The sequence below is a fragment of the Schistocerca serialis genome, chromosome 6 (genome assembly GCF_023864345.2).
Source record: "Schistocerca serialis cubense isolate TAMUIC-IGC-003099 chromosome 6, iqSchSeri2.2, whole genome shotgun sequence".
NCBI lineage: Eukaryota > Metazoa > Arthropoda > Insecta > Orthoptera > Acrididae > Schistocerca > Schistocerca serialis.
The window spans coordinates 133,096,232-133,120,179 of record NC_064643.1 but is presented as its reverse complement, the minus strand read 5'-3'; the positions used below and the strand labels follow the sequence as shown (position 1 = coordinate 133,120,179).

At 39.0% G+C, this 23,948-nt stretch overlaps 1 protein-coding gene across 2 annotated transcripts; it reads left to right on the top strand.

Annotated features, from left to right (window-relative positions):
• Positions 1 to 122: 122 nt before the first annotated feature.
• LOC126484320 (RNA polymerase II transcriptional coactivator) lies at positions 123 to 11,220 on the top strand. Of its 2 annotated transcripts, none has more exons than XM_050107760.1 (4): positions 123 to 230; positions 358 to 425; positions 1,235 to 1,448; positions 10,941 to 11,220. In XM_050107760.1, the coding sequence occupies exons 2-4, from the start codon at positions 369 to 371 to the stop codon at positions 11,021 to 11,023; spliced, it is 354 nt and encodes a 117-aa protein (XP_049963717.1). In that variant the 5' UTR covers positions 123 to 230; positions 358 to 368; the 3' UTR covers positions 11,024 to 11,220. The 2 variants fall into 2 exon arrangements, with proteins under 2 accessions (XP_049963717.1, XP_049963718.1); XM_050107761.1 differs by having other exon boundaries at positions 196 to 249.
• The last annotated feature ends 12,728 nt before the right edge of the window (positions 11,221 to 23,948 follow it).

Genomic DNA, 23,948 nt, shown 5'->3' with positions numbered 1-23,948 from the left:
TCCTTTCTCACGTAAATAATGCTTGTTTGGTACTTTTGCCTTTTATTTGCAAAATAACATGTAACAAGTTCAGAGACTGTTTGTAAAACCTAATAATATTTTCGATCCTTACTTCGGTAACTGTTGGCTACACTGTAAAACGGCCATCAAGTTTTCGTGGATTGCCGCCGATTGCGAGTAGAGAGTAGAATATAGTTTCAACTTTCAAGTGAGAGTGAGTTGATATTGACGTAAGTAGGATTGTCAGAGGTGAATTGTACAGCCATTAAAACCACGTTTCAGATTTTTAACATATTTTATGCTATGCTATGTTATATGTATGTATAATTTTGTCATTAATGTCATATTAACCTCCAGCTAAAGCAAACATGCCCAAGAAGACGAAGGATGAAGATTCATCATCGTCAGATTCTGGCCCAGACGATGTGAGTAAAATTTTAAGATCGATTGGGAGAAAGATAATGATTTAGAATTCATAAATGTTTTAGCCTAGACCTTTTTTTGCCTACAATTCTCTGTGCACCATTCCTTGAACTAGATGTAGTACATCAGACCGTTGAGATCTGGGGAGGTGGGTTAAATAACGAGCGTAAGACCGACACTGTTGTGCCGATATTGATTACATTAAAGATTTTAATAAATTTCGTTAAATGATAAAGTAATGTGGTATAAAATACGAGGTAAATAACTGATTTTTGTCCCACATGACGCTGTTTCTATATGATAACGTTCAGTGTAGCTCTGTGTCGAGCAAGGTTTACTATTTTCGTCATAGTGAGCATTCAAATAAAGAAAGCGAAGTCATGTCGTCACCACTCTGTATTACCGCACGGCACCCACTTTTTCGTTAATCTGTAATTTGTTGCTTTAAGTTTATTCCCCACTTATATCTTGCTAGTAGTGTACTGTAGTAATATGCTTAAAGAATTAGGATTGCAACATGTTTTTTATCTTTTATTTATTTGAATTACTTTTAGTAGGGAGAGTATAAATTTCCTGTATCCACAGGAAAAAAGATTAATGTGGAATCTTAAGAAATTTTTGTGTGTGTGTGTGTGGGGCAGGGTACAGAGCCATTGCAGGCTACTTGAGGCAGCAATGATTAAATGGTACAAAAGGGTGGAGGAGATTTACATATCTTAACTTTAGCAACAGCTAAAGTACCAAACAGCTGTGTTGCTTTACTATGCATTTATCATATTGCACACATGTAACATTTTTTCATTGTTTTTAGGTGAATCCACCACCATCTAAAAAGAGTAAGGGTGCCAGTTCAGCACCAAAAGGGAAAAGTGGTGGGGGAGGTGGTGGGGGCAGTGGTGATGATGAGCACAAGTGGCTGTTGGAAAAGAAGAGGTTTGTCACTGTGCGTGAATTTAGGGGCCAAGTTTATGTGGATATCAGAGAGTACTATGAAAATGATGGTGAACTAAAACCAGGAAAGAAAGGTTAGTCATGGAAACCTATTTATCTTAGTTTCTGTCGCTATATGTTCTTAAAGCATTAGGACACTCACAGGTCCTGTTTGTGCTTAGTGGAATTTGGGTAAAATGCAACACGTCTTTAAGATCATTACATTTAAAATATTTACTCAATGATAGGGTGTGAATAAAAAATCTAGTTAGCCTTACTCTAATGTCAATACTTACAATAATTCATACAGTTGTATGGGGCTGCAGGACTGGGTCGACAGAAGCGTCCGATCCCAGGCGTCGGCTTTGACCCGTGACGTAAGGGTGTTGTCGTGTGTGACGTCATGATGGTGCGGAGTTTGGTTTGAGTGTGGCTGTCTCCAGTTCTGTTTTATCTTATTTTATTTACTTTTCTGATCTGTTCGTTCTATCTTGAGATTTTTTTAAAATTTAAACACACTTATTACTTATTTTAATTATCTGTTTCCTCCAATTTCTGTTTTAGTTTATTGTATTTATCTTTCTGATCTGTTCGTTCTATCCCGTGAGATTTTTTAAAAATGACAAAAAACACTAATCAGCTACTGAAGCATCTTTATCTTCTATGGGTTGCAGGGGTTACGACCCCTGGGGAGGTGGGTGGGTATTCATGCATGGCTGTCTTCACTTACACGTTGTAGCTATGCAAGGCGTCTAAATTTGTTTATATTTAGTTTGCCCCCCACCCAAAACACCCCATTTCCCGCGCTTGTCCCGTTAGTGTCATTAGGCTTCTTGTGGAAAGTGTGTGTTTGTTTTTGTTTCCGCCGTATTTGTGACGTCATGGGTCAAAGCAGACGGGCGGGATCGGACGCTTCCGTATTTCTACAGGACTTTGTTCAGAAACACCATGGATGAGAAAGTTTAGTATGTTTTCTGCAGTCAGTGTTGGTATTGATTGCATTAGAACTTGAAATTGTCAGAATTGCCATTAGATTTTATGGGGTACTGTAGTATCCTCTAACTTTGTTTTCTGGTTATTTTATCAGTGTTGAGTCATATGTTTGTTGGCTACATCCTTTGCAGCTTGTAACCATATCGGGTTTTTTAATGAAGTCTAAGATGTTATCCTCGTAGCACTTTCCATGCTAATTCATCTCAAATATATTCATGTAATATAGGTAGTTGATAACAGTAAGTTTAAATTTAGCTTGTAGTGGGCAGTTTGCACTGTGTGTACTTAATAAGCCTAGGTGAAAAATATAACTTCTTGTTGGTCACCTAGTATCATTTCTTCACACTGCTCAATGATTCAAAAGCTTTGTTGAAGTATGTACCAATGAAGAGCAGTAAATTTTTTACAGGAATCCAGTGAAGAGCAGTGTTTCACAGGAATTCGTTGTACAGCATGCATGTACTTCTGTGTGCCATTACCTAATGAACTTTGTAGCTTCCATTATCTAAAATACCATCACAATAACAAAACTTGTCATCAAAACCTTTAACCACAGTGGATGAGTTAACCACTCCACAGGTGCTGCGAATGTGTTTAAGTATGGTACCTGGGTTTTCCTGAACTGCTATTGACGTGTTTACATGTGCTGTTTCACTGACCTCTCACTGTTGAGAATAAGTGCAGTGTAATTGGAAAGAATCAAGGGAGATTTGAAAACCTGAGAGCTTAAGTGTAGAAGGTAGTGCAAAATGCAAGATAGCGATTACTGGCAAACTGTTGCTCTAGAGTTAAATAAGTGTGGAAAGCTAAATGCACTGTATGTGGTAAAGGTAAGAGGAAAAGGGACTGAACATAATTGAGGCCAGACGGGTGATGAGAACAAAGACATGTTGTAATGAGTTACCACTTCTGGAGTTCTGAGAAACTGGTATCTGGGGGAAGAATCCACATTGCACTTTCGTTAAAACAGGCACTGAGGCCACGGCTGTTGTGTTGCAGAGCATTATCTGTAACAGGATATTGGGTGCTGCCAGTATACCATATGCCTTCTGCTTACACCCATTCATTATAACTAATAACTGGGTGGAAATGGGCAGTGTGTAGATACTGGTAACACAGTATCCTGTTGCAGAGCTTGCTCTACATAAGTCAATCTGTTGTGCCCACTTTACCACATGTGCCACCTGGAATTTTCTTCCATATGTGTGTGTTCTCCTACTGCCACTTGGTTTTTCTCCAACCAGTCAAATTGTCTTAAAAATTTAGTATTTTTATTGGAAGAATTTGTATGCTTTTTGATTTGTGGAAAAAAAATATAAAACATTGAAAGCAGTCATGCAGAGTAATTTCATATTGCCAAAATTATTATTTTCGGTTCTAGCAGACAATTGAGATTTCATCAGTGAGAATGAAGGAATAGTGTAGTCCATGTAGAATAAGTTGGCTAGTAGATGTGCAATGGGCAAGACACATATGGGGAGAGAAGTAGTGGTAGGGGTTATGGGCTGGTGCTGTAGGGGAAATGCAGAGTGCCAGAGGAGAAGTGCCGTTCTAAACTGAAGTCTGCGCTAAAGTTTTTTTGTAAATATTAAGTAGAAAACCTTCATGCTCACACTTGCATGGTGATCATTCAGAGAGATCTATTACTTCTGATTTGGGTAGTATCTAAAAAGAATTCTGGTGAAAGTGCAACAAAACCAATGACTAACTTTAGTGTGGCTTGTTATCTTGTAACTTTTAGAAAAGCTACATGAGTGACAAATTCATTTATCTTGTTGCCCTTTTTTAAAACGCAAAGCAAAGTTTACACAGTGTCACCTCGCTAAAGTATTCTGCAGATGCAATTGTGAGAGTATTCTGAAACACTGGTTTATTAAGTAAGAAACTGAGGAAAAGGAAGGTCAGTAGCTTATGAAAAAGCATATCCTCAGAATAAAATGTACAGTGGGAGTTTCCCTTGTCAAACATAAACGGAAGAAAATGTGGCATCAATATTTGGTCGTATCAGCTCACCTCCTCCTTTTGATGGTTCTTATCTTACTTCCAAAACTGAATTTCTGATGAGCGCATGTTTTTGAAAATCAAGCTGCGCACATATAAAACCAATTGATAACCATTAAAAGGACCGCAACTAATGTGAAATAATGGGTGTGTTGCAAGTTGTGGAGATTGTATCCGTACAGTATGTAATATCAATTTGACTGATGGCCATAAGCTAGCCTTCTAATGTGGAAACTATGATATGGGAAATAGAGATCAACAGTGAAAAACTGCAGGTTTGTAGAGTTTTACTTGGCAGTGTACCCTTTCAGTCTAAAAGTCTTCAAGACTGGATTAAGAAAACAGAATTTATGATGTTGGTTTTAATGCTTCAGGTATTCAACATTCTCCCCCACTTGAATACCATACACAGAATGTTCATACAATTGTGTGAAAATTTCAGAAAAATCCTTCTTTGTGACATTCAACTTGTACATCATGTTTGCATTTTGTATGGCCTTGGGGAACCATCACAGCCCTATTTTGCACTTCGTGTTATGTTCATATTGATAAGTCTTGTTACCTGTGATTATTATTTTTGATTGTCTGCATTTTGCATTTCAGTGGTCATGGCAGGTGTTGAGGTGCCATTGTATTTGTTCAGGTTTTAAGATATGTGGAAAAACTTTCACCCACTTTTCTCTTTAAAACATTTTGGAGATTTTGTGAAGCATTTATTAACAAATCTGACAGTAAGAGCTGAACTCTCCCCCACAAGGGACATGAGGGAAGACCCAGGCAGCTGTCCACATACAGCAGGCTGTATGTGTTGTAGGGTTTATCCTAATTTCTACTCTTTGACTATTCCAACCAAGATTCATTAATCCCGTCTCCGGCCATCCTGATTTAGGTTTTCTGTGATTTCCGTAAATCGTTTCAGGCAAATGCCGGGATGGTTCCTTTGAAAGGGCACGGCCGATTTCCTTCCCTAACCTGAGCTTGCGCTCCGTCTCTAATGACCTCATTGTCGACGGGACGTTAAACACTAACAACCACCACCAACAAGATTCATTCAAGGCCCCAAATAACAGAAGTAACAGGTGTCTGGAAACAATAGTAAGTGTTTAACCTTGTAATTAGGTGAGGTTTTCCATAAAAATTTGCATGTAATTATTTTGGCACACATGACAGTTGTGAGGGTGAAATTACATAACTTTAACTAATGGATGCTCATACAGTGATTCTGTGACTTTTCGCAACTTATACTGAGGCAAGGCCATGCTGACATGGGAAACCTTGTACCTTCAATCATTTCAAGGATGATAATGGCCTGCAGGCTGAGGTTAACATACTGTCTGTTTCTCATGAACTTTCACAGTATTTTTTTTCTTGTACCCAACCTATAGAGCAATTACATTGATGGGGTTAGAGGCATGGTAGTGACAGTGGATGTGACTCAGTGGGTATTGTATTGTGATAATGCCAGTTGGTAGCATGTGCTACAGTGTGTTTGCTCACAAGTGATACAATTTACAAAAGGCATCAAATTGGTGATTAAAGTGAAATGTGAGCGAACTGACAGGTTAGTGTCCGTGGTGGTAAATCCACAACATTAACTGGTGAAGATTATTTCTTTGCTCGTTAGAGTGACTAGGTATGTTTGGGACACAAGATTCCAGTCTGAACAAATGAAGGTGCAAACTGTGACTGGGATACTGTTTAAATAATGCCGTTACTATGTGGCTTAAACTACTGGTTCCTATATCTTGATTATTACACATGAGCAAGGTGGCATAGTAACTTCCATTGAAATGACAGCAAGCACTTGATGAGATACATGGGTGCAAAAATTACATCCGTGCACAAGTGCTGCTTAGTGCATACAATGCTAGAGATGAATAAAGGTCTATCTTTACTGGTAATTAAATCATGAGCTTGCTGAAGAATGTCAGTGTGAATCCCAAATGCATTGTATCTAACTGCTGAAGGTGGCAGAGTGCACCTAGTGATTGGGTGGAGAGAATTAGAAATCAAATTGTGCTCACTACAAGAACTGTCAAGTTTCCACATAACTTGTGATTAGGACTGGAGTTATGGTGTTCATTGCAGTTGAAATTGCAATTACTGGTCTGAAACTTAGAGTTTAATGCAGCAAAATGTTTTGTTGAAAGGCAAGATGTGTGTATGGATGTGGTATCTAGAAAAATTTCATACGCAATATGAAAAAGGTATAGCAGGTGCAGGACAGGCATAAAAGTTATCAGTTCAAGGGCTGTGAACATTAGCCCAACCCACAAGGTAATCCAGCACATTGGCCATTTATGCAGAGCTTCCAGAGGTTTGCGCGAAAGGTTGTGGTAAAATATACTGTGGAGGTATGTGCAAGTTGTGTGTAAGTTAGCTATTGAAATTGAAGCTTGCAGTAGCATGCCCAAAATATTAAAGATGACAGCAATTGTTTCGTAATTAGTAGTGTTAGTGTGTCAGATAATCATGGAGGTTTCTAAGGAAGTGGAATTGGGACAATTTGTAGGGCATAGTGTCAGAATCAGTCATGCATACGTACCAGAAAAAGGTGATACAGTAACTTCCAAATGTAGCAGAGATTTCACTCACAACAAGGGAATGGATGTAGATTGTTCCTTGCAAAGGAGAAAGGAATATGACAGTATGTGCTGGAGTATCACCAATACAAAATCAAAAACAAAGAAATTAAAGTGCCAATTCCAAAGTACAAAGTCCTCATAGTAAGTCACTTAATAAAAGTAACAAAAGGGCAACACACCTAACAAAGTTGCCAGCAGATATGAAGGTGACAAGCTCTTAATTTCAGTAGTATCTATAAAAGATTAACCTAGACAAAAAAAAAATCAAGCTAAAAGCCAGGGAGGTATTTTGGTACTCAACGTCAGTAGCAAAATTTCGTAAACATGCCCTGTAAGGCCGAACATACAATAAATGAAAAGTGCCAGTTTGCTTTTGTTTTACAATATATTGTAGAACAATAGCAAACTGGTGCTTTTCATTTATTATGATGATGTTCTACCAAGAACTGACAGAAGATTCTGTTAATCAAACATACACTGTAGGACATGAATGTATAGTAAGCCAAATAATCAGGGAGAGAATAACTTATAACTAAGTAGTGCAAAGTGTAGTCGTATTGTACACAACATACGTAATAATCTACGTGGCAGTGGCATATCAGGATCTCACTGGCTCTGGTAACCTAGGGAGACAGGAACCGTTCTCGTAGATGTAATATTTGTAAATTAAACACTATCTTTTCATAACGTATAAAGAGGCAGTAAAATATTTTTCTCTTCTGTATTCTCAGATCCTTCCATGTTGTAGCTAGTTGCTGCAGCATTTGTCAGTGTAAATTAAATAAATATTGATATAACATTTAATGTCTTGAATGGTAAAAGAATTGAACTCTCAAAGATCATGAAGTGTGAATGTCAAAGCAGTAAATCATATCTAGTGGTTTGTTCTTTAAGTATTAGAAGTAATAACTTGTAGCAATGTAAGGTAACAGTGATTTTTGGATAAGTGGCAGATAAGGTAAAATTGTTGTAGAAGAGTAATATTAAGGATTTTCAGTGTAATGTGTGAATGTGACAGCTCTAGAGTTAAGATTTTAATCAGTGTAGACATGATTGGGATGTTTGTGGATGTTGAGACTTGCAAACAGTGTTCAGTGATCCAGTACAAGCAGTTGGCAGGGTTCACACAGTGTTACCACTCGGGTTCCACTGCAGCTGTATGCTTTAAACTGTGTGGTGAGGTGATATAGTACGTGTGGACATGTGTAATGGCTGTTGTACCAGTGGGCAAGTGATATTTAGGAACTTCGCTCGATGTTGAATATACTCTAACATGTTTCTCCATTAAGGACTTCCTGGTGTGTTGCCAAATACATGCCTTATGTCAGAGTAAACCTGGGTTACTCATGTGATGGACTTCCAATATTCCATTAAAGTGCAAGGTACGTGAATAGCTAAGGAAGTGTGCAGCAAAATTGGCCAAGTGACCCTATAGGTACACTTGCACTCAACAGGCTCATTTAATAAATGGAATCTGAAATTCCTTGTACAATATACAGTTCAGTGATCAGATCTCTTGCGCAAGTCTTAGCACATGGCTAAGTTTAAAGTCGAAGAAGTAAAAGGTTACTCTGCAAAGCCAAAAAAGGTGTGAAAATATAAAATGAAAATATTATTGTAGAAAATACAATAACAAAGGATGAAGTTAGAATACTCATATGCCTGGTTTACTTAACATACAAAAAAATATGATGGCAGATACAGGACGAATTAATGCGAAAATATTAATGCAACAGGCATAGTGGTTACTGGAAATACTGTGAATGAACTACAGGCTCCAGCTGTCATGAAGTCAGCTGGGTTGTTAAGGTTGCGGAAGTAAGCTGCGTGTGTGTGTGTGTGTGTGTGTGTGTGTGTGTGTGTGTGTGTGTGTGTGTCTCTCTCGGTGGTGTGATGTTTCCTTGCATGTTTCATGCTGTGATTCAAAAACTCCCTATTTGCACTGTAACCAGCTGGTTTTTCTTGATAGACCAGTGGACCATAATTGCCACAGTGCTTAGACAGGAAGGTAGACAGTGTTTCGTAACAGCTGTGTTCGTATGACATCTAGCACAACTCGGATTTCCTCATAAATTTTGTGGCAACGTTACTGTTTTGTGTGGTGACAACATTATAACAACACTTTTCACAGTGAATTCTCCCTCTTCATTTTTATGAAACACAATGCATTGATACTGCTGAAAAATATATTGCTCCCATAATCCTTCACAATTAAAGTTTAATAAATTTCCTATAATTGTCATGTTATATGACCTCAGTAAACATATTAAAACACCTTTAGTACTTATCACATACTAAACTTATCCTTGGGGAAGACCCAGGTGGAAAACATTCCCAATCCACCTTCCCAGCACTTCTATTCCAGTCCTGTTACAGGTTTATCCTACTCAATCAGGGGCCAGACTGTCTGTGAGAGCACCCATATCATTTACTAGCTCTGCTGCAATTGTTGCACAGCTTTTTACATTGCTGACTACCGGCCAGCTGTTCACCAGGATGAATGCCCACTGCCAAGCTGTGGCCAAGAGGAAAGTAGACCACCCTGTGGCACAACATGCAGCCGAACATAACACACTTAATTTCAGTTGCTGCTTTACTACCTGAGCCATCTGGATCGTCCCCTCCACCACCAGCTTTTTAAAAATGCACAGATGGGAGTTATCCTTTGAGTACATTCTCTACTCCCATGATTACTCTGGCCTCAACCTAAGGTAACATGCTGTCCCCACACCCTTCACCCAACAGTTTCTGTTCCCTCTGATTTAGCATTTCCTAGCCATTCTCATCTCTCGCCCTGTTCATTTGCAGCCCTGTGCCAATGCATCCACCTGTCTTTCGTCTTTCTCCACTCCTCTCCTTTTTTTTCCCTCCGCCCTGCCCCACAACCTACTGATGCTGAGCCTGTTTGTAAACTAGTCCGTGCACACTCTATCAGACTGTTCATCCCTCTCCCCACTTGTACACTATCACTTCCCCTTCCCCACCCCCTCCAGATCGCATGTGATAGTTGCATTCTGGCCTGAGATGCTGGAGTTGGCAGTCGTGTGTGTGAGGTGTGCTTGCTTGTGTGTGAGAATGGTGTCTTTCTTTACTGATGGAGGCTGTGGCTGAAAGCTTTACGTAAGTGTCTTTTAATTGTGCCTGTCTGCAACCTGACTTGTGTAGCTTATAATTCTTTTTCTTCTTTAATGCACTTGTCACGATACTCATGTAGGACGTCGTTTAAATTCCCTTCCAACGTATTTTCACATCTGAAGTTGTTTGTAATTGATATTGAAAATTGAATGTGGGTAAAGGTAATATTATTACTACCCATTTTATGAGACCATTGGCAAACACTCCAAAGAGAGTAAACTTCCACTTTTTGTTCTTGATTGTATTAGCTAATAGAAGGCAGAATGTTTATAAGAAGAAATCTAGTGTTGCATTGAGATATTTGTATTGTTTTCAAATTCTGTAATTGCTTTGAGCTTTCCTCCTCCTGAGAATTGTTTAAGTGTTCTTATGTTTTTGCTATAGGGTTTCATGTACTTTTGAATAGGTAAGAATGGTTATACTTCATAAAGGCTGAATTTGTGTTTCATTAGTGGCTGTTTCTTGTGATTAATTTACAGATCTAAGTTCTTCCAAACGTAAATTAGAACTGTGATCATCATTTTTTTACTTGCTACTGTTAGTTTTTTTATACTGTATTGAAATGGGCTTTATTTTTTTTTATATGAGATGGACAATAGTATCCAGCATACTTTTTGAGAAGCAGTTATGGTTTGAGTCCATTTGTGAGCAAGCATGTGATGTGCGTTAGGAAATGTTAATTTTGTTTACTGTAATGGGGCACCTATCACTTAATTATTCAGGAATGAAGTTGTCAGTATGGATTTAGTTTTCTTAATAAACTTTTTGTGTTATGCTTTAATGAAAATGATTACTCTTCTCTCTCCTTCCTGTTAATTGTTAATTTGTTGACTATTAAATACAAAATTACCAAAGTGTTGCTTTTCTCTACAGGAATTAGCCTGACAGCAAGTGCTTGGCGGAAATTGCTGTCCTTGTCCGATGACATAGATGAAGCCCTGAAGCAGATGTGCTAGTTCTTGCCACTGCACACAATGATTTTGCTATGATACATCTATTAATTGTTGATCATTGTGATTGATGTGTGGTCTGGATAATAATGTAATCTTTTTTAAAAAACAGTTTGTTATATAATGTGTGTGGGCTGTATTGAACTTGTGTGTTTCTCTTTTAATGTGAACTGATTTATGTGAAATAAATGTAAGTACCTTAACAGCTGTCTGTAATGTGTCATCACTCCTATACCTAATATGCCAGGATGTAAGAATGCAGTTCAGCAACTGTTGACTCTGGAGCAGCAGGTGCGCTCATTAAGAAACAGTTGAATTTGTATCTTGAAATTTTCTTTGAATTCCTTCTTCAAAAGTCTTGTGGAAAACTGAGGAAAGGTTTAATACAAAGATGGAAAAGAAACTGAGGTAACAAGAGGCTGATACAAGCAGGAACACAGGATTACAAAGCAACAGTTGATTCTGCCATTTCAAAGAGGGCTACTTTGAACTGTTTTTGACTCTCAGGTAAACCATTGCTCATGGAAGGCTGCTTTATGACTACTACAATGCAGGAAATCTAAGAAAGTATATGTGACATTTAATATTTTTTGATCTTACAGTATTCCATTGTTTCATAATACAATACAATACAATGCAATGCACAGTGCGACAGTATGGATTGTAGACAAAGGTCTATTCTTTAATTAGTATTGTCGCATAGAAGTAATCATGATTTTTGTCAATGTTTGGCTATCTTGCTTCCCTCGTGTTAGCCTTACCCTCTAGCTAAACACTGGCACAAGAACTATCTACATCTAAATTTATACTCCACAAGCCACCCAACGGTGTGTGGCGGAGGGCACTTTACGTGCCACTGTCATTACCTCCCTTTTCTGTTCCAGTCACGTATGGTTCGCGGGAAGGATGACTGTCTGAAAGCCTCTGTGCGCGCTCTAATCTCTCTAATTTTACATTCGTGATCTCCTCGGGAGGTATAAGTAGGGGGAAGCAATATATTCGATACCTCATCCAGAAACGCACCCTCTCGAAACCTGGCGAGCAAGTTACACTGCGATGCAGAGTGCCTCTCTTGCAGAGTCTGCCACTTGAGTTTGTTAAACATCTCCGTAACGCTATCACGGTTACCAAATAACCCTGTGACGAAACGCGCCGCTCTTCTTTGGATCTTCTCTATCTGCTCTGTGAACCTGATCTGGTATGGATCCCACACTGATGAGCAATACTCATGTTTAGGTTGAACGAGTGTTTTGTAAGTCACCTCCTCTTTTGATGGACTACATTTTCTAAGGACTCCCCCCCAATGAATCTCAACCTGGTACCCGCCTTACGAACAATTAATTTTATATGATCATTCCACTTCAAATCGTTTCGCACTCGTACTCCCAGATACACTCCTGGAAATTGAAATAAGAACACCGTGAATTCATTGTCCCAGGAAGGGGAAACTTTATTGACAAATTCCTGGGGTCAGATACATCACATGATCACACTGACAGAACCACAGGCACATAGACACAGGCAACAGAGCATGCACAATGTCGGCACTAGTATAGTGTATATCCACCTTTCGCAGCAATGCAGGCTGCTATTCTCCCATGGAGACGATCGTAGAGATGCTGGATGTAGTCCTGTGGAACGGCTTGCCATGCCATTTCCACCTGGCGCCTCAGTTGGACCAGCGTTCGTGCTGGACGTGCAGACCGCGTGAGACGACGCTTCATCCAGTCCCAAACATGCTCAATGGGGGACAGATCCGGAGATCTTGCTGGCCAGGGTAGTTGACTTACACCTTCTAGAGCACGTTGGGTGGCACGGGATACATGCGGACTTGCATTGTCCTGTTGGAACAGCAAGTTCCCTTGCCGGTCTAGGAATGGTATAACGATGGGTTCGATGACGGTTTGGATGTACCGTGCACTATTCAGTGTCCCCTTGACGATCACCAGTGGTGTACGGCCAGTGTATGAGATCGCTCCCCACACCATGATGCCGGGTGTTGGCCCTGTGTGCCTCGGTCGTATGCAGTCCTGATTGTGGCGCTCACCTGCACGGCGCCAAACACGCATACGACCATCATTGGCACCAAGACAGAAGCGACTCTCATCGCTGAAGACGACACGTCTCCATTCGTCCCTCCATTCACGCCTGTCGCGACACCACTGGAGGCGGGCTGCACGATGTTGGGGCGTGAGCGGAAGACGGCCTAACGGTGTGCGGGACCGTAGCCCAGCTTCATGGAGACGGTTGCGAATGGTCCTCGCCGATACCCCAGGAGCAACAGTGTCCCTAATTTGCTGGGAAGTGGTGGTGCGGTCCCCTACGGCACTGCGTAGGATCCTACGGTCTTGGCGTGCATCCGTGCGTCGCTACGGTCTGGTCCCAGGTCGACGGGCACGTGCACCTTCCGCCGACCACTGGCGACAACATCGATGTACTGTGGAGACCTCACGCCCCACGTGTTGAGCAATTCGGCGGTACGTCCACCCGGCCTCCCGCATGCCCACTATACACCCTCGCTCAAAGTCCGTCAACTGCACATACGGTTCACGTCCACGCTGTCGCGGCATGCTACCAGTGTTAAAGACTGCGATGGAGCTCCGTATGCCACGGCAAACTGGCTGACACTGACGGCGGCGGTGCACAAATGCTGCGCAGCTAGCGCCATTCGACGGCCAACACCGCGGTTCCTGGTGTGTCCGCTGTGCCGTGCGTGTGATCATTGCTTGTACAGCCCTCTCGCAGTGTCCGGAGCAAGTATGGTGGGTCTGACACACCGGTGTCAATGTGTTCTGTTTTCCATTTCCAGGAGTGTATTTTACAGAAGTAACTGCTACCAGTGTTTTTTCTGCTATCATATAATCATACAATACAGGATCCTTCTTTCTATGTATTCGCAATACATTACATTTGTCTATGTTAAGGGTCAGTTGCCACTCCCTGCACCAAGTGCCTGTCTGCTGCAGATCTTCCTGCATTTCGCTACAATTTTCTAATGCTGCAACTTCTCTGTATACTACAGCATCATCTGCGAAAAGCCGCATGGAACTTCCGACACTATCTGCTAGGTCATTTATATATATTGTGAAAAGCAATGGTCCCATAACACTCCCCTGTGGCACGCCAGAGGTTACTTTGTCTGTAGGCGTCTCTCCATTGATAACAACACGCTGTGTTCTGTTTGCTAAAAATTCTTCAATCCAGCCACACAGCTGGTCTGATATTCCGTAGGCTCTTACTTTATCAGGCGACAGTGCGGAACTGTATCGAACGCCTTCCGGAAGTCAAGGAAAATAGCATCTGCCTGGGACTCTGTATGTAATATTTTCTGGATCTCATGAAGAAATAAAGCGAATTGGGTCTCACATGATCGCTGTTTCCGGAATCCATGTTGATTCCTACAGAGTAGATTCTGGGTTTCCAAAAAGACATGATACTCGAGCAAAAAACGTGTTCTAAAATTCTACAACAGATCGACGTCAGAGATATAGGTCTATAGTTTTGCGCATCTGCTTGATGACCCTTCTTGAAGACTGGGACTACCTGTGCTCTTTTCCAATCATTTGTAACCTTCTGTTCCTCTAGAGACTTGCGGTACATGGCTGTTAGAAGGGGGGGCAAGTTCTTTCGCGTACTCTGTGTAGAATCGAATTGGTATCCCGTCAGGTCCAGTGGACTTTCCTCTCAGTTATTCCAGTTTCTTTTCTATTCCTTGGACACTTATTTCGATGTCAGCTATTTTTTTGTTTGTGCGAGGATTTAGAGAAGGAACTGCAGTGCGGTCTTCCTCTGTGAAACAGCTTTGGAAAAAGGTGTTTAGTATTTCAGCTTTACGCGTGTCGTCCTCTGTTTAAATGCCATCATCCCGGAATGTCTGGATATGCTGTTTTGAGCCACTTACTGATTTAATGTAAGACCAGAACTTCCTAGGATTTTATGTCAAGTCAGTACATAGAATTTTACTTTCGAATTCACTGAACGCTTCACGCATATCCCTCCTTACGCTAACTTTGACATTGTTTAGCTTCTGTTTGTCTGAGAGGTTTTGGCTGTGTTTAAACTTGGAGTGAAGCTCTTTTTGCTTTCGCAGTAGTTTCCTAACTTTGTTGTTGAACCACGGTGGGTTTTTCCCGTCCCTCACAGTTTTACTTTCGGTGTTCTTACTCCAGACACCTCAAAATGCATTTACTTTATGCACATGAACCACAAATTTAAATGTTAAAAAATTGACATATGCTGAAGGAATTGACACTATCTCCAAATACGATGGACTAGACCAACTAGTTACCCATAAATTGTCACAGCTTTTCCTTGGATTTGCTGTGATAGTTTGATATACAAAGCAAACAAATACCAGTTCATATTCTGTTGTTTCATCATGCTTATAAACTGTCACTTTGTCTTCAATTTTAACATACTGTAGAACCCTCTACCATTACTTGTTTGTGGTGTCCCACCCCCCAATCGCTCTCACTCACACACACGCGCCATTTACTTCTAAATTTTTCAGTAGTATCTTCCTGTACAGTTCGGAATTAGTTTGCAAGCTCGTGTCTAAGATGGTTGTCATCATTTACACAGGATTTTACATAAATCACACCATGACTGGGATGCTTCATCTACATTTACATACATATTCTGCAAGCCACTGTGCATGGTGCCTGGTGAAGGGTACCTTGTACCACTACGGGTCATTTCCTTTCCTGTTCCATTTGCAAATAGTGTGGGGGAAGAAACACTATGCACCTTGGTCGAGCCCCAATTTGGCTTACTCAAGGTCCGTACACAAAATGTACATTGATCGCAGTAGAATTGTTCTGCACTCAGCTTCTAATTCCAGTTCTCTAAATTTTCTTACTAGTGTTTCACAAAAGGAATGTCATCTTCCCTCTAGTGATTCCCATTTGAGTGTATGAAACATCTCCACAGTAGTTGCATAGTGACTGAACCTTCTGTAACCAATCTAGCAGCGTGCCTCAGAGTTGGTTCAATGTCTTCCTTTAATCTGACCTGGTGGAAATTCCAAACACTGAAGTAGTACTCAAGAATAGATTGCACTAGTGTTTTTTGTTGTCTCCTTTACAGCTGAACCACTCTCTCCTGAAATTTTCACAATAAATCAGTGTTTCCCATTAGCTTTTCACACTACCGTCTAAAACATTCTATGGGTTGTTTTTACTCATTGTAGCTGGCAATCTGTCGCAGCAGAAGTCCTAGATATCAACTACTGAAGAAAAAAATAGTTGTCTTTAAATAATTAATCCTCTACATTGTTTCCACTGAACATTTATTATAATCTCAAACTAATTAAAAGCATCTTGACAAATCTGAAATACGCTTTAACATATCTACAATAATGAAATAAATCATGATCAACAAGCTAGCTTTCTATCCAAATACACTCAAAGTACTGACTTACATTGCCAACAGGGCTGTAATTATTTATATTTTCTTAACAAACCTAGGCATTGTTTAGAAACATTTCTTGAGTAATTAACAATTAAAACTTTCATCCTAAAACAAGTGACACATTTGTCATTACCTTGACTCTTATATATTAAACATGTGAATGAATTCTAGTGTGTCTATTAATAGATGCATGTATAAATGCTTAGGTATCAAATGTTAACAATACACTTGTTATATATACTAATTACAGAAGATTCATATCACATAAAATGTTCCTACCAATTAACGGACTTCTACACATTAGTGTAATTATGATTCCATAATTATTTTCTTCATAACTTTTTCACGAGTACATATTTCTGTACACCTCTGTCAGAAATTACTGTTTATGGTTAAAATTTAAGTGTTTATATAGGTTTCAATTAGACTGCTAAGTTTCAACAACCCCAAAAGGATTTGGGACACTGAAAGTTGAACAAAACCTTTTCTGACAGATCTACGTGACAGTACACATTTTGCATTAAATTGAAGGGACAAGCATTTTACTTATGGTACGAGATAATCCTATGTTTGATTAAAAATGTAAATTAATTATGAAGCATTATGTAAAAATTAATACTCAATAGTACAAGGAAAGAACAAGTTATTTCTTAACTGCTTGAGCTAACATGTAACTTAGTTTCAAACTACTACAAAATTCCTAAGTGTAAATGCACTGATCTCTGTACTTTACATAAATGTAAATAGTCTTGATGTTTGCAGTACACAGACTGCTTTATGGATAATCTAGAAGCGTGCAGTACGCAGACCGCTCTATAGGATGAAATGTATGACCAATCTTACTATTTTTCATTTGTCAAGACACTTCTGATGCTTCACTCCCGTTCTTTACAATCATTCACACATTAACACTTTTGCTGTGGCTGACGGTAATAAGCGTCAAAACAAGCCACGCGTCAGTGCAGCTGACCCTTATAAGCGTCTGTGGTCACTGTCGGATTACTCAGTCTAGTTGCAGCGTCTAAGCTAGCATCAAAACGTGTAAACTTTTGTTTCGTGTGGTCAGTTATCGAACCTATATTGTTCGTAATGGTGGCTAATGATCAGACACCTGGACCTTCCAATGTGAAGAGGAGCAGAAAAAGTATTAAATTGTCAGAGGAACAGTTACTTAGTGTACTAGACGATAGTAATTTTCTGTGTGGTGAGGACGAGGCATATCACGGAGATTGTCATTTAGAGACTGCAGAAGAATTACAGAGTGATGATAGCGTGGAAGCACAGCTTTCGAATCTGTTTCGTGACAGTTCCGAATCTGACAGTATGGATCATAACTATTTTGTGAAAATAGACGACGAAATAGAGCCAGACCTGTCGCACAGAGATAATCCAGGTGAGTCGTGGCATAAAGAACCACATAATATACAGTATCACCCATTTACAGAGGAAGAAGTTTCGCAAATTCATCCTGCTGGCAGTTCTCCTATGGATTTCTTCAGATTACTGGCAACAGATGAATTGCTGCAGCTTGTAGTTGAGGAAACGAACGATAACGCAGTCAACATTGCTGAGCGAAAATAAGAAAGAGGGATCTAGGATCTGTAAATGGAAACCTCTAAGTACAGGCGAATTACTAGTTTTCCTGGGTGTTTTGTTACATATAGGTAACATTAAATATCAGCGATTACAAGACTACTGGAAGAAAGAACTGCTGTTTTAAAACAGAGGAATAGCGATGAGTATAAGCAGAGACCGGTATTTGATCATATTACACACTCTGCATTTTGCAAAAAATCCAATTTCAGAAAACCTGAAACCAGACAATCGTTTATATAAGATACAACCCATATTTGATTATTTTAACATGAGAGTGTCTCAAGTGTATTATCCGAGAAGAGATTTATCAATAGATGAATCAATGATTCTTTGGAGGGGAAGATTGTCATTTAGACAATACATAAAAAAACAAACGTAATAAATATGGCATTAAGATGTACATGCTCAACAATCCAAACGGTTTCATAAATAAGTTCGCTGTGTACACGGGAAGTAGTGGAGATATGGTGGGAAAAGGTCATTTTGCATTTGATGGCAGAAAAGCTGCATGTTGGTAATCACATTTACTTGGCCAATTATTATAACAGTTTTCATTTAGCTACAACTCTGTTGAACCTAAAAACACTTTCCACAGGCCCTCTGAAATTAAATAGGAAATATACCCCCAAAGATGATGTATCGGCAAAACTTGGGAGAGGGGAGAGAGTTGCGCGGTATTCTAATGGGGTTATGATTGGAAATTGGAAGGATCGATGAGAAGTTTCGTACATTTCCACAGAACATATAAATGTTATGGAGCAAGTGATGAATGCATGCCACAAATAGTCATGAAACCTTTGCCTATTATTAGATCCAATGCGTGTATGCCTGGGACTGATAAACAAGATCAGATGTTATTGTATTATTTATGTGAACGAAAGACTATCCGCTGGCCGGAAAAAACTATTCTTTCATGTTAGTGACATGCTAGTTTTCAATTCTCTATCTCTGTACAACAAATACTCAGAAAATAAAATGATAATGTACGATTACAGAATGAACATTATAAAGGGTTTCCTTTCACCAATGATCCTTCCACGAAATGTGAGCAAGAAGCATCACACACACACACACACACACACACACACACACACACACACACACACACACACACACACATTGTGCAAGAGCGGGAAGCTACTGTAAGGAAGAAGTAAGTTATGAGGAAGCGGTGTAAGAAGTGCGTGGAACAAGGCAAGCGTACTGATACACCATACGAGTGTACAACCTGCCCAGACAAACCTGGATACTGCTTGAACTGCTGCATCATTTACCATAAGTAGCAAAAACGCAATAATATCGGGGAAATTCTGATTATCAAAGACAACCTCTTTTATTTCTTTTGACAATGCGTGGTTTCTTTTTATGACGTGAAAAGTTAGTACTTTTTTTCGCGAATACTCATAAAATGAGGTTTTCTGTTGTGTTAAGTCGACTTATTTCTTATTGCGTTGTAAAGTGTTCACTTCAGTTTTTTGCGAAAGAATTTGTTGTGCTAAATTTGTTTTAATAGCACCACAATTGAAGTGATGGGGGACACGAGAGAAGCCTCCACATAGGGTGTGTTTCGCTTACAAAATTCTACACATCCGGGCGTCCCCTGGGTGTCTATGATAAATGTAGAAGGCTAATTCTCTCATACCAGGAGCAAACATGCTACTAAATTGACGACCTCTATCAGAGTCAATCTTAAAAATGCGCGTTTGAAGTAAATCTAATTTCACATGAATCCAGTTTCCTTTTTCCTCTTTTTCCTTCTTAAGAATTTGCATTTTGGAATCCAAATTTTACCTGAATGCAGTGGGTTTGTTGCTTGTTTGAATTGTATTTTTTGTTACATTATCAACAAATCATGAACATTTGAATGACGCCTGTGACCCCTATAGGTGTCAGACAGCAAACAGACTTTGAAACATGACCACAATACAGTCGAAGCTTATTTGAAGTAATGCATCTAAGGTGTCATCATTAAGTCAGTACTGAAAATGATCCTACAGATCTTACAAGGTCTTGACGTCAGCATGTAGCTCAGGTGTGCTTAGGAGCGTCGGGTCCGAGCGGTACCTGCTGTTTCAGAGTGTTACCGGTCCGCACACGAGCGTTACTGGCCCACACTCACACGTTGCCAGGCCACACTGGATAGTTGCGCGCCTGCACTGATGCTGCAGCGAAAGTGTTAACTGAATAATACGTGACAATGTAAGTGTCTAATACATCATATTGGTTGTGTTTTATAAGTAATTGAAACAGCACTAACAACTATGTGGTTGGGCCTTATGTACAGGTACGTGTTCACCACTTGGGTGTGAATACACAATAAATGAATCATAAATGATTGATACATCATGACAAAACATGGTTAGGCATTGTACATTGGTAAGTGTTCACCACTTAGGTGTGAATACACAATAAATGGATCATAAATGACTGGTACATCACGACAAAATATGAATAGAGTTTATACATTGGTAAGTTGTTTTGAGCATTATATATTGGTAAATTGGTACATAAGCGACAGATACATCATGACAATTATATGGTCGAACATTATACATTGGTAACTGGTTCGTAAGTGATAGATACATCATGACAATAATATCAATAGGTTTTATACATTGGTAAGCTGGTTTGAGCTAAACATTCCACGTGGGAAAAATATATCTAAAAACAAAGATGATGTAACTTACCAAACGAAAGCGCTGGAATGTCGATAGACACACAAAATTCAAGCTTTCCCAACCAACGGTTGCTTCATCAGGAAAGAGGGAAGGAGAGGGAAAGACGAAAGGATGTGGATTTTAAGGGAGAGGGTAAGGAGTCATTCCAATCCCAGGAGTGGAAAGACTTACCTTAGGGGGAAAAAAGGACAGGTATACACTCGCACACACACACACACACATATCCATCCGCACATACACAGACACAAGCAGACATTTGTAAAGGGCAAAGATCTCTGCCCAAACTCAGCCACTCTAAAGGTATGATAAATATATATTTCCTCATCAGTTACATATTAATGAGTCAACTAGACTTCAATTGAAAGTAGATGTGTGCAAGAACCACAACTATACCACGAATACAAATTCTCAATCTTCAGTTTTTCCTTTGTTACTCATTACACATGAATCATTAGTGGTCATCAGTGTATTTTCAATGAGATATTGGAGAAATTGAACCAGTTTTCATTAAGAATCAGATTGTAAGCTAACATTTGTATATATTGAAAAGTGTTGACTTTCTGTAACATACAGCAGTATTGAACCTTACCTAACTCAAACATTTTGTATCACATGAGGTTGATAGCTGAGCTGTTGTTTCAGATTTGTGTTGACATTGTGACAAAGAACACCTTGTATCCATACTAAGGAGATAGCATGACATATACAGATATCAGACATGTCCCAAACATCATCCCTATCTTATAGTATTAAGATGGCAAAAGAATAATTAAGTAAGACTACTAATGGTCTAGTCATTGAAACGGTAGAAATTACATGAAAATAAAACTGCGTGAATCTTAAATCCTGGGAATCAGAACACTTCTGTCCCAATAACTATCTCCAACATAAAATTCCATTTTCTTCATGCTTCACCGATGGATTACAGAAGTAATATAAACATAATAAATTTCTTTCTGATAAATGTTCCTTTGCCAATTACACAGTAGATTTAATACATGTTAAGGACAAGATTGTGACATAGAGTATTTTCATACTTGATGGTAAATCAACATCTATCCAGTGACTTTCACATAATAGGTATAGTAACAGGTCAAACCAAATGAGAACACATACATAAGGCTACAAACAGTCTAACCTAATTGTAATCACATCTCAGTTGTAAAGAGAATGTCGCTATAACAGCACAGATATCTTAAATAAACTTCACACCAACTCTAAACATTTTCTCAACTTTTCACTAAATCATCAGCACAATGAGATTATAACTTTATCAGCGTAGTGAGAGTAACTGCACAGACATCATAAGTAAATATTACACCAACTCTCCTCAAAATCCAAACTCTTGGTTGTATTATTAAACCATAGATTATTAAACTCGCCCAAAGTTTTTACTCATATCCAGGTAACCAGAAAAAGGCAGCTTGCTTAGTATAAAATACATGCACCAGTTCCTTTTGGCATCCAGCCTCTAACTATTTGTCCAAATCAGAAAGTGGGAGAGGGTGCGTTTGTACAGAAAAGTAAGAGAGGATGTGACTTAAAAAGGAAAGAGTCACACCAGCTCAGAACCTTGGGTTTGCCACTCCCAAATTGCAAAAAGAGCTTGCAACCTCCTGAGGAAAGACAATTCTGTGATGTTATATGAATGATGAAGGCTGTTTGTATAATTTCAGCTGCATAACATTCCTGAGTCCAAATAATCTTTTGGACTTAGGATATACAAGTCTATAAGCATTTGAGTGTGGGTTTTCAATAATTTCTAATGGTGCTATATAAATATCAAAAAATCTCTTTATTTCTCTATTTAGTGCTTTAGATTTGGTGTAACTTTTTGTCAAAACTAGATCCCCAACTTTTAATTCGGTGTTTTTTATCTGTTTGTCATTCCATTTCTTTCTTTTTTCATAATAATCTTTCATAGTTCATCTAACTATCTCCTCTCTTTCAGCTGCTGTTATACTTTTACAAGCTGGAAACTCTATAAGTTCTTTGATTAAGTAAGGTGGTTTTTGGTCAAACACGATCTCATAAGGAGAGTATCCTGTGGTAGTACGTTGTAGGCTATTCATACTGTCTTTAAATTCATTAAACATAACATAACCAATTTGTGTGATCTTTCTGACAGTATCTTCTACACACTCTACCAATTTCCCTCATGTGCCATTCAGTTGGATTCCATTCAGATGAATAGGACGATATTAAGATATGTCTGATGTTATGTTGTTCTACAAATTCCTTCCAAAATTTTGAAGTAAATTGGCTCCCATTGTCAGATAAAATGGTCTTAGGTGGACCCACTTTAATGAAGTAGTCCTTTACAAATGCAGAAGCTATTTTCTTACTAGTTGCTTTCTTCAAAGGATAAAATTTCACGTATTTAGAAAAGAAATCTACAATGACGAAAATATACTGAAATTCTCCATTAGCTCTTGGAAGTTGACCATACAAATCTACCCCTACCAAATCCAACTGTTTATGTGGTACCACGTTTTGTAAAAGTCCCTTGTTGGCTTTGTTACTAACTTTTGTTCTTTGACATCTACCACAGCAGGCGAGTGAAGTCCTAACTCTCCTAGACATATTATGAAAATATGTACACTCTTGTATCTTTTGAATAAATTTCAATGTGCCACAGTGTCTGAAGCTTTCATGTGTGTACTTCATCAAAGTATTTATGTGAGAATCTGGCCAGCAAACTTTCCAAGCATCACTATTTGTGCCGTGTCTATAAAATAGAATACCTTTGAAGACCTGATAATACATTTGTACTTTCTCATGACCTTTCTTCCCTAAATAACTTTTAACAAGCTTCCAATGATCATCACCATTTTGATATCTTCTCAATTGATTACAGATTTTTCTAATTTCACTTTCCTCTTTGACATCTTTAAAAATACATTATTTTAAACTTTCCCTCCTGACTATTGTTTCCATTATCATTTCCATTCTCCACTGGCATTTTTGACGGGGCATTAGCGATGACATTTTCCTTACCCTTTATAAAATGAACTGTGTATTTAAACTGCTGTAAGAACATTGACCTCCTGGTAATTCTCCCATGATACAATTTACACTCTTGTAAGTAAGTTAATGCTTTATGATCTGCATAGACTTTGACTTCACGCCCAAACAAATAATTTTTAAATTTTTTGAATCCCCATACAACTGCCAAAAGATCCTTTTCAGTTATCGTGTAATTTCTCTCATGTTTCTGTAAGGTTCTGCTTGCAAATGCTATAGAATGA